The sequence below is a fragment of the Phlebotomus papatasi genome, chromosome 3 (assembly GCF_024763615.1).
Source record: "Phlebotomus papatasi isolate M1 chromosome 3, Ppap_2.1, whole genome shotgun sequence".
NCBI lineage: Eukaryota > Metazoa > Arthropoda > Insecta > Diptera > Psychodidae > Phlebotomus > Phlebotomus papatasi.
In genome coordinates this window covers 71,392,436-71,404,381 of record NC_077224.1, presented here as the reverse complement: position 1 = coordinate 71,404,381, position 11,946 = coordinate 71,392,436, and the positions used below count along the sequence as shown (strand labels likewise).

At 35.3% G+C, this 11,946-nt stretch overlaps 1 protein-coding gene across 1 annotated transcript; it reads right to left on the bottom strand.

The window, feature by feature from the left end:
- Positions 1–796: 796 nt before the first annotated feature.
- On the bottom strand, positions 797–10,311 carry LOC129808220 (uncharacterized). The gene is made up of 7 exons (XM_055858028.1): positions 10,018–10,311; positions 4,777–5,047; positions 4,495–4,621; positions 4,237–4,380; positions 1,369–2,721; positions 1,112–1,303; positions 797–1,049 (listed from the first exon to the last, which is right to left on the bottom strand). Exons 2-7 carry the CDS (start codon positions 4,945–4,947, stop codon positions 901–903), a joined length of 2,136 nt encoding a protein of 711 aa, XP_055714003.1. The 5' UTR covers positions 4,948–5,047; positions 10,018–10,311; the 3' UTR covers positions 797–900.
- Positions 10,312–11,946: the final 1,635 nt, after the last annotated feature.

Here is an 11,946-nt window from a genome sequence, read left to right as displayed (position 1 = left end):
ATATATATATATTTAATTAGAACACACTATTCATTAAATATTTAAAGAAAATTCCATAATTTTAATCAATTTTGGAAAGTGTTCGGTCAGTTATATTTGATGGAAATTTAATAACACGGATTATGACCTGGATCAGAATTTATTCCTTCTATAGCTTCACACTACGTTTCGGGGATGTTTGTCCCCTTCTTCATGTTCTTATGTAATTCCAAGTAATTTTAATGTTCATATTGTTTTGATATTAAATTTGTAGACCTAAAGAAGGAATAAATTCTGATCCAGGTCACAATCCGTGTTATTAAATTTTAATCAATTTATTAGTAGTGTCCAACTTTACCCATAAAGTGTCCAGAATTACAAGCTGTCCCAAATTATGAGCACTTCCCCCTACCTTAGAAAACTAAAAGTGAACGAAAATAGCAAATAAATATATTAGTCTGTAGAAATTGTAGCATATGAAAAATATAAGAATGATATTAATTTTACGTGCTACTGACGTTAGTGCACTTACTAAATAGTAAATTTACAGTCGCGCTTACCTCTTAATAACATTGAAAATATTCTCTCTTCAAAATTACACCTTTCGAGTGTACTAAACTATTACCGTAACTAGACGAAAAAATAACGCTAATATGACTATATTTCGCTGCTTTGGAAACTCTCGAGTCTTGCTATTCTTTCGTTTAGCTCTTTAAAATTTTTATTTAAAACTTTTTAAAATCTCGATTTCTTGCGTCAAATCACAATTACTCAAATCAAATTCAAATCCAACAACCCTCATGAAATAGAAAGCAAGTGTCCATCACAAACTTTATTAAACAATCAATAACAAATACATCAATATAAAATCAACTCACAGAGCTTTGTCACCCACATAAAAGTCTATCAAGTGATCACAAATCAATTATCACTCTCGATTTCTCGATTTTTGAGTTTCTCTTTTCGCCACTGAAGGAACTTCTCGAAGCCCCAAGAAACTGCTGTAAGATATGTGGCCACGTTGAGGCAGTGGAGGGTTGTAGGGAAGTCAGTGGCATCACGAATTAATCCTGAGGATCAAAGATTGATTACGATGTGGAAGATAACAGGAAATGTTTATTAGATAACTCACCAACTAGAGGTCCTACAACGAAGTAGAAAATTCCTGCGAAGAGAAGTTGAAGGCCTGTTGCTGCTGGAAGGCGATCAAGAGGGATATAGCTGGGTATAACGAGCGCCATGAAGACTGTCCTCAATCCCTTTCCCAGGCCAATGCAACAGAAAACCGCTACAACAACCCAGAAGGTTTGGAAATGTGCCAAAACTGAGGACAACAGAAAGTAAACAAGTTTATAAACATTAAAAAAAATGTCTTTACTCTCAACTTACCAACTCTCCCTAAAGCCATTCCCATGACTCCAAACAGGAAAAATGTTTTGTTCTCCCAACCAATCCTTCCTGCAACGAAAGGAATAATGAACCTCACCCCAATATCCATCCCAGCCAAGAGAGACATGAGCAAGGCAGTTTCCTTTTTCGAATATCCAAAGTCTCCCAAAATGAAGGGAGTCAAGATGCTGAAGTTGATCTCTGCAAAATTAGCCACAGTAATTCCCACCATCAGGTTGACGTAGGTAAAGTCCTTGAGGAGATCCAAATCAAAGAAGATGACGATTTTCTGGAGGAGAGTAAACTTCTTCTCATCAATATCTTCATCTTCCTCTTCCTTGCTGCTCATAGGTTCATCATGAAGACTGTTATTGGGTGTCTTGATACCCTTTTCACATGTACATTTTTCTGGAGCTCCGCTTTTCCTCCTGCCATCATTCAAATACATTTCAAGGCGTCTCGAAGCTTCCCTTAGGACCTCTTTTTCAACACTGAATGTGTTTGACTTCCGTCGACGATCACCATCTGGATACTTCAAGGATCGTAGACTATAATTATCGCGGATGTATTTGGCTTCTTCGTAAGATGGAAGCTGAAGGTAATTCCGTGGAGTCGTTGGTAGGGTGGATTTCTCCAGTTCAGAGAGATCCTGTGGAGCCTTCCAACTTGGACAGTCCTCAACTTCAACTTCTTCAATCCTAGGTTTCGTAGGTCTGCGATCTCGTCTTCCAGGAGGACCCTCATTGAGTTGACCAAGATTTACATAAGATGATCTACTAGATAGCACTAAGTTCTGCGTTGAAGTCTTTGCAGAGGTCTTCTTGGACTCAACATCGAGTTTTCCGGTTTTCTGGGAAGTTAGAGACCATTTTGATCCATAAGCCGATCTCATGCCCGATCCTGAATACCAACCATCATTAGATAGGGCTAACATAGGAGTTCCTGGATCCAGGATCTCATAACCCGTAACATTGGGATCGTCCGAATTGTAAATGTAGGGAAAACCTGTGCTGATCTTCTTCTGACGATTTTTACAGTACTCACACTCCTCGTTGGGCTCTTTCTGAGTCTCCTTAAGTAGATTTTCCTGGCCGCCCTTGGGCTTTCGACTGTGCCACTGGGCAGGCTGAAAAATGGATGCAGTTGCAAATGTGTGACACGCAATGCCAGCAAATATCAATACGGAACCTTGTACACCGTACTCCTGGAGAGTGTAGGTAATGAGATGGGGCAGGACTATAGGCCCCAGGGCAGTTACTGTCCAGGAGAAACTTGTAGCCATACGGCGTTTCTCTCTAAAGTACGTGTTAAGGGCCAAGGCATTCGAGGACATCGAGACCCCAGTGCCAAGTCCTAAAAGTAAAAATACATTTAATAAAGATAACAATAATTTTAAATTAACTTTGACTTAGCGTGTTCAGCTCTATAGGGTCTATTTTTTGTTAAAGGTAAAGGTATAAGGTTGAATGATCTTTGTAGTAGGAGCGCAACTAGGAAGGAACCTACGCTTACTTCAATAACTCAGATATTCAATACTAATGCTTACAAATAAAGCTACTATAAGGTAAAGTACCCTCTAGTCGGCCGGTTTCTCAACTCGGCCAGTTGAATTATTTAACCACTTTTTAACGTTTTATAGTCAATTTCTATGAAATTTTCACTGATTTACGTTATATATAATATAATACACCTTATAATGTTAAATAGGTAAGACCATATTATAACAAATCTAAGTAAATTGAATAAATAGTCGCACTGGCCGAGTTGAGAAACCGGCCGACTACAGGGTACTTTACCTTATGCATCGTTTTGATTGATCTTTACTATGATAGCATCATTAACTGGAGACTCAAAATGTTAAGATCGGAACTGAATAGTAAAATTATATGGTTGAAGAATCTATTGATTGATAGCAACACCCTGGCAAGTTGCCTGAAATTTGAAGTCACTTCCTCATACTTCGATTTAAATTTATATGGGATTTTTTTGCACTCGCGACCGTTATGCTAAATATTTAAAAAGTGAGAAGTTTTTTTCATAATATAAGATACCTTACCGTATGGAGGGATAAATATACTAAATTTTTGTTTAAATACATTTTTTTCTCTGAACACTGAGAGCTGAGTCCGAGATTAATTTAAGAAATTGGCTTCAAATAGCTCCATATAAAAAGGCCAACTTTCCAGGCGCTTGGATTGATAGATTAACTGCCGTAGGGAGGGGGGTATTAGATTTATTTTAGGAATATAGGAATTCCAGGAAAAAAAATTATCGGAAAAATGTATGGTTTCTCCAGGTTCTCTGAAAATTATCTAGGTTCCCCAGGTACCCTGAAAAAATGTATACCCGGGTTCTCTGAAAAGTGTATGTTTCCGCATTCCCTAAAAATGTATCGGTTCGCTGAGTTACCTGAACCAATGTATGGATTCACTGAGTTCCCTGAAAAATATATAGGTTCCCCAAATTTCTTTAAAAAATTGTATTAGGACACCGGATTCCCAGAAATAATGAGAGTTCTCTGGGTAATTGTACGGATTTCCCGATTCCCCTGAAAATTGTGGGTCCCTGTGTTTCATGAACAATGTATAAGTTCCCCGGGTTCCTTAAGAAATTTATGGGTCTTGATGTTCCCCGTAAGTTCCGGGGTTTTCCGTGAAATCGTCTAGTTTCCCGCGTAGTTTCGAAATGAGTTACCCCTTAGAAATAGTTTTCTCATCAATTTTTAACGAGACATTATGTCTTATCTTTCAATAAACCAATTTCATTCTTTCTCATCAAATCTTATCTACAAATATGGTTACTTTGTAAGGTCACTTGTGCATTCATTTCAATTATATCCAGAAAATTGTAATCTTCAAGATCACTTACCGTAGAGAACTGAAAATGTGATGACATAGGTGATAAAGGAATTTGCAATTGACGTCAGAATTAGACCGGTAACGATCACAAGAGCAGCCCCAAAGGCCATTTGACGATAGGTAAATCTCCTGAAGAGAGGCCCGTTGGCCAGACCTGATGACGACAGAAAAGGCACTTCACTTAATGATCTTTAAAATAACGTCTCGATCGAAATTTGCATGAAAGGAAATTTCTTTTAGAGGTAAAACTAAGGAGAAGGTATTTTACCTATACATGACGTTAGGCATTGATTTAAATTGATAATAGTGGTGATCTGAGAGCTGGAGATCTCCAGTGATTGCAGGCGTTCACGGAAAAGAAGACCAAACTGCTGAAGAACAGGAAGAGCGCAGAGCTGAAAGATATAGAGATTAGAATGTAATGAAACTCTCGCTTCTAAAATGATCTTTGGACACGCAAAAATTTCGCGATAGTACAAGTTCAAGAGGTCACACAGTGTTCTCCACATGCGAACTTCTCTGTATTTCAGAGACCATACGGAAATCTTACATTTGAAAATCCAGCTGCTATCGCCACAATCCATCCCCAACCACCGTCAGGTGGAACAAAGTTGGGTCCTAGCTGTGACCTGTTCTTCCTTTTTTTCTTCTTCTGATCATTTTTGGTAATCTCCTCGCCAGACTTCTCCGCCTCTGGCATTTCAGACGCTTTCACGACCATTTTCTGTCTCTGTTGTGGCTCTTTGAAGTCACATGGGAATGTTTATTTTGATTAGAAGTCTTCACTTGAAGATCACAAGATTTCCCGAACAAAGATAGCACTATAACCATTGAGAAAAATAATCACAGGGTTAATTTTAACATAATGTACTTGATGATCTTTTGTTACACGATTACAAACAACTAAGCTTATTGGTTTTATTATCTTTGTGGGAAATAGATTACGAACACTTAACCTTTTAAAAACGATTGGAGCATGATTCATGACAAATTTTTATTGCTCGCCCTCGAAGAGAGAGTTGATATATGTAATATAATTATTGATTTTAAGAAATAGGGTAACACTAAAATGTATGAGGGTATTCCTCGACCGATTTATGTAGTCTTGAATCCGTTGAAAGGTTCTTAGAGCCCCTAATGAGTCTACATCTACACCTTTCCTGAATGGTTACGATCAGGATGCAAACAAGTATATCACTCACGCACTGAGAGAAATACGGGTGTGAAATATGCACAAATCGGGGGTTATTTTTCACACCGAATTCTAACCCCGAATCAACCAAACCTCTCCGGTAGTAAATTTGGTAATAGGCAGGGGTTAAAAATATTGAATAGAAAAATCAAACCCCATCGAGTGTGGATTTTACACCGACGCCATAAAATGAATTTGAAACCCCTTCGAGGTTTATTATCACACCAATGGTATTTAAAATAGATAAACCTTAATGAGGTTTATAGTAGCACCATCCACAGAGTAAATATTTGTACCCCCTTTAAGTGTATATATTACACCCATACCAATAAAAAATTATAGCTTTTATAAAAATATTTTGCTTTTATTTTTAACGAAGTCCACAAAGTTTTTACACTTAATATGTTATTAAGAAAAAACTCCTTCTGGTTTACTTAGTTTCCAGTAGTAGTCAGCGGCTTCCTGTGAGTTTAGAAGAATTCCCTTTGTTTTGTGCCTTTTACGCACTTAAGAGCGTGAGTTCCAAAATCTTGTTACAGATCATGAAGACATCCAAAGTTTATTAAATCTAGAGAAAATTAAAAAAAATACTTTTAAGAAAATAATAGAGGAAAGTGGTCTGCTTTTGAATGCGGCAGCCTTTGAATGCTTTAATTTTTGTCTTATTTCTCAAAGCAAAAATTCTATTTTGTGAACTATAGTTAATAATATATTAACTATTTTCTATTAACTTCGATTAACAAAATGGAATTTTAGCTTTGGGAAATAACAGAAAAATTGAAGTATTCAAAAGCTGCCGCATTCAAAGGCAGGTCACTTTTCCCAACACGAATTGTTATATTTATTAAAAAGGAAACTAATTGAAAATATTTTCAAAGTGTAAGAGAAATTAAAAGTAAATGTGTTCAAATTTTAATTTAATAAAATCAGAATATTAATGACAAAGTAATAATAAGATTTTTACTTCTTATCACGCAGTTGAAAAATGAAATAAGGATTTAACAGGAAGAAATACTAGCCGTACTCACTATGGCGTTGTTATCTCGTAATCTCCGTAATCTGTTATCTTGTTATAATTTTTCATTTATAAAATACATTACGAGAACATAACGAGATAACGAGATAACGATATTACAAGATAACAGCGCCATAGTGAGTACGGCTACTGAAACCTATAATTTAAAAATTAAAGTTTTACCTGTTGCAATTGTGAGTATTCAGAAGGGAAAACCAGATTAATATAGATTCCTTGAAGTCTAGATATGTGTGATTACCAAATACGCAGCCGTCTCCGGAAGTTAATTTCATCGTTTAACTCTCTTAGAGTGAAAATGATGTGTTATCGACAAATCTGTGGTACTTAAACAACAACCTAAAAAGAGATATAGACATACAATAAAAAATAAAATTTTAATTTAAAAAAATCACTTACCTCCAAGGATTTTCTCAGTTATACTGAGTCGGGTTCCTGTCGTAGAAGTCCAAATAAATCTCCGTTGATCGCTGCAAAGCTACTCTTGTTCTCTGCATCATTTGTAGTTGCAGTAACACCGGTTTTCGTTATGAAAAATTATCTCAAAATAGAGTTTTTCGGCGAAACTGTTAATAAAGTCATAAAATAAAAAATGCGTAATCAACAAAAAATCAAAAACGTCGCTTAACATTCAGATGCTGTGCTGCTTCTACTAAAATCTTGCAATTGGAGTTTTTTTTTGATTGTCCAGTCACTGGAAACGCTATTTTGTTTGATAATTTTATCCTCGGGCTTAGATAATTTTATCCTCGGGAAGAATAAGCAATAATTGCGAGAAAAGTTAACACATTAATAAATTTAAAAAAAATCCAATGGCACAGCATTTGTTTATAAAAATTTTACTGAAAACCAGATAATTTTTTGATATCCCTGGGAAATATGTCACATTTTCCACGATATTTGAATGAAATCTCCACACTTACCGATATTTTACGCTTAAACATATCCTTATTCCACAAATTCACATGAAAATAAAAATAAAAACTCACACGAATACGCGGCACTTCTTCGGGTGCACTTAAAAGACTGAAACAAATGAAAAATGCGAAAAATTGAAGGCGTCTTTTTGTTCTGCAACACCGAAAAGGTGTTCAGAAAACACTATTTAAGTGTGAGTTTCACACTTATCTCGCATTTTCTTTCTTTTGTTGCTAGTGGTGTAAATTTAACACTCGACGTGGTTTAAATCTTCTATAATGAATTATTTTCATAAATAATGCATTTTCCATGCTTTTTGCTCACTATAATAAAACAAAAGTACATTAAATTGATAAGAGATATATTTGTCTCTGTCCTGGATGACGAAAACTAATTTTTATGTGCCTTTTCACGTATTCTATGAACAGTGGAGAATTAACACTCGGCAGAGTTAATTTTTTCAAAGCAAAATTGGTGTGAATTTCACTTTTTCCTTCCTTTTTTGGTGCGAATCTAAACCCCGATTGCCATGGTGCATATTCAACACCTCTTTCTAACCCCGGCTCCTAGATCCATTTCCCTCAGTGCGGTTAGCTCTAGGTCCCGAGGTACCGATCACGGAGACTGATCGGCGCCAATTAACCGATCTTGATAACTTTATTTTATCCTTAGAAAAAACTCATAGTAATTCAGGTTTTCCATTGAAAAAAATTGATCAATCATATAACCGAGCTCCAATGGTCGAGCTACATCTTCCTTTACGTATGTATGATTTATTATTGTACATTGATAGAGATGTTTGTTATTTAGGTTGACAAGTTTATACTGACAAGTTTATACTTTCTTCAACGGTTACGCACAGAGGATAAACATTTGTGCTACTAACGATTCACTATGACTGCCAAGCCGCCGATTACGGAGACTGATCGGCGCCGATCACCGGTTAGTGCACTTGATTACTTTATCCTTAAAGGAAACACACAACTTATACTTAGATTTGCCATACCCATTTTCCCAGGGGGTCACATTAGCTCTGAAAAATGAGACCGGTTTTAGTGTATTTTTTCCCTGTTTCCGTACACATTTCACGAGATATCTCCAAAACTACGTAGGTTGCCAATTTAGGGTTTTCGGCTGCCTCTTCGTTATTAAATTGGCTTTTATCTTGTATTAGTATTTATTGCTAATTCATTCTACAATGACAGAACACAGCTAATAAACTCAAAAGTTATTTCGGCTCGCTAGAAACATATGGGAAACATAGGAAATGTCATTCCCCTGCATTTTCCAATGGGAAAAGGCCCTATTCCTACAATAGTTTTCCTTTGAAGAAAATCACATAATCGAGCTAACGTGATCGAGCTCCGACGTAGACAACAATCTTATTTTACATATCGTAATGTATGATAAAGTAAGTCCAATGTACCAACTGTTGGATATGGGCTACAATAGGATGGCAAAGTCTAGTAAGACTATGAAGTAGCGGTCCTATCTTAAGGACCACAAAATGTATATAAACCAACGATTGAATAAACGTTCAGTTCAGTTCACCCTCACCAACTAGCTTATTATTTCCACTCGGATGCCACACATATGCGTAATTATTATTGTATACTGATAGAGATGCTTCTCAATCAGGTTGGATCTTGGTTCACTAAGACTGTTGATAAGTTAATGATGAACACTGATCGGCGTGATCAACAGATCATAAAGGCTAATCGGTGCGATCTGCCGATCATGGAGACTTATCGACACAGATCGATCACATAATCGCGATCATGAAGACTGATGCCTATCAGCTGATCAGTCAGTCATGGTTCACACACTGACCATACTTAATCTACCCCTACGAACAAATCCGGTTACGAACTTATTAATTTTTATTGAAATTCAGCTGAAATAGTTCAAAATTTAGAGCAATGTTTTAGGTTTTTCATAAATCGAATCAAATTGTATCAAATCGATTCAGAACCCGTTAACAGAAAGATAGAAAAGTAACCTGTAACACCAAACTTCTCTCTAATGCCTTGCTACCCCTTTTCAATAATTAACTCAAAAATTCCTTATCGTTCCTAAAGGGTTAATAATCACGTTTTTGAACGTGTAGATCATTCATCTGGAGTCTCGCGAGTAGATTTGGGGGACAATTGACAAGCAAGTGACGCATTTTAAGCCTATTGGCATTCTCAAAAAATGAGATAAAATTGCCCAAAAATGATTTATGATTCAGCAATAAGACACTTCATCTGTTTATGGCAATTCCAATGGAGAAAAAAATTCAATAACACAATTAAATGTCATAAAATTGAGAATGTCTCTCACAGATAGCGGAAATACAAGCAAGCACGTTTCTCAAGAATTATCCCTATTTCCCGAGGAAAAAAATAATCTGTTCAATATTCTTAATGATTTTGAGTCACAACGTGAGATAATTGGAAAGACTGTTCTTAGAAAATTATATTTTTCCACTTTGCGATCATTAAATGCTTTTAACGTGAGAATGGTAAAGATCCATTATTCCTAATGGCTTTCACAATTTGTTCTTCTTCTTGAAATCGTGTTTAAACTTTACTGAAGTGCAATCCTAAGAGGCCTCATCGGGGTGTAATTTTCTAATAAATTTAATAAATTCTCTTTAGAATATTCACCATTGATTTAACTAACACCTTCTTTGGTTTTAAGCTCTCCAATCAACCTTCAGTGCAATATCTTATCAAAAAGATTGAATAATCCCACTTTATCGATCTCCAGTGAATTGATTTACAACCCCTTTCACCAACACTTTCGCAAAACTTAATGAAAATCACAGTTAAGTACATAGAACTTCATCAAATATTTATGTAGAATTCTTTACTAAGCACTAAATGAGGGAAATTATCAAAAATCGCGATAATGCGGAACTAAAAAGCACATGTTTCCTCCAACACAGATCGCAATGAACTAATTGAGTGGCTCTCAGAGCAGCACAATTATAAGATTGTGCTAAAAAATTCTTATCTATGATACAATGTAATAAAAACGTATTAAATGTATGGTATTTTTTCGTCAATACATCAGCATTTTCATGATATTGCTATACTATTGGTGAGTAATTCGTGGGTTTCCAAACTGATTAGCCCGATTAACCTATCCATCGCCCAAAAACAATTTTAATTTAGTGGAAAACTACAACAGCATCTGACCTCAAAAGAGGAACCATTATATTAATAAAATTGCGATGTTTTGCAGTGGAATATTTTCAGGTGTTTGCAGAACATCAACATAATTATGCTCTCAATGACTTGCGATAAGACGGATAAGACACACCACCTTTACAAGCGATGTTTATCACTTTCGTATCATATCTCAATGAACTTGTGATAGATTATTGCTTTATTGCGTCTACGCATTGTCTGAGAGATACCACGTTTTTCTTTTAAAAATTGTGCCACTGGAAATGATCAAAAGCGCCTAAATGCAGACAAATTACGATCAAAGAACTGGAAATTTCCAATGCAAAAAAAACCGTCAATTAACTTTATTCTTTTCATTCATTCACACATTTTGCGAGTTCAATAACACGATATTGGCAAACTATTTGATTAAAAGTGAGTGGAAGGAGGTAAATATTATACTGTTACCTCTTAAACTATTATTAAAATATTATTGTAACAATGGAAAATTGGAAGGTTAGAATAGAAGCTTTGGAAATTAACAGTAAATTTTAATTTGAAGAGAAAAAATTGTAAAGCTCTCAAACATTCTAAGAAAAGCAACTTTTAAATCATAGAAAAAGTATAATAAACTCGCTCGCTTAATTTATGGAGGAGAGTAGCATTGTAACTGATTGATTTTAATTATTAATGCTAAAGTTAACAATTAATATTTATCAAACACTAAATAGGAGAAACTGAGGTTGTTTAAAACATGGAGTAGGGGAAAGTGCCCATGCTTGATACCATTGGAAGCTTCGTAATGACTAAATTTTTTCTATGTTTCTCAATAAACATGACTCCACAATATATTTTAAAAACTGGCCACTTTCCCATAGTTTTTAAAATATGGTTGCGATGAGTCACATATATATTACGAAACATAGAAAATTTAGTCATTACGAAGCTTCCAATGGTATCAAGCATGGGCACTTTCCCCTAGCACAAATCACTGATTTTTAGGGCCATACCACCTGTCTCATGTATTGACTTAAGCGGAGTATTTCCTCAGTGGATAACGATCCCTATTGTATCTATAAATTCATTATAACTCGTATTCTAAAGTCTATTATCTAATTTAAAAATCTCAGTGTTTACTATAACCCCGTGTTTAATTCAATTTCAATTTAAATTTCAATTTATTTAAAAAAAACACTGCAAACAAGGTACAACCCTCTTACAAATGTGTGGCATGTAAATGAATATAGTAAGGTGGAGTAACTGGATCGTTTTCCGAAGAGTACTACTTAAACGCTTGTTTTTGGACTGATGAAATTCTTTTTTACTTCTTCTAAATCCACAGAATTATTCACTGTTTCATTCAGAAACATAATATAAAAAAAATTATCAAAAATATTAAAGAAAATTTATAAAATAATGATAATA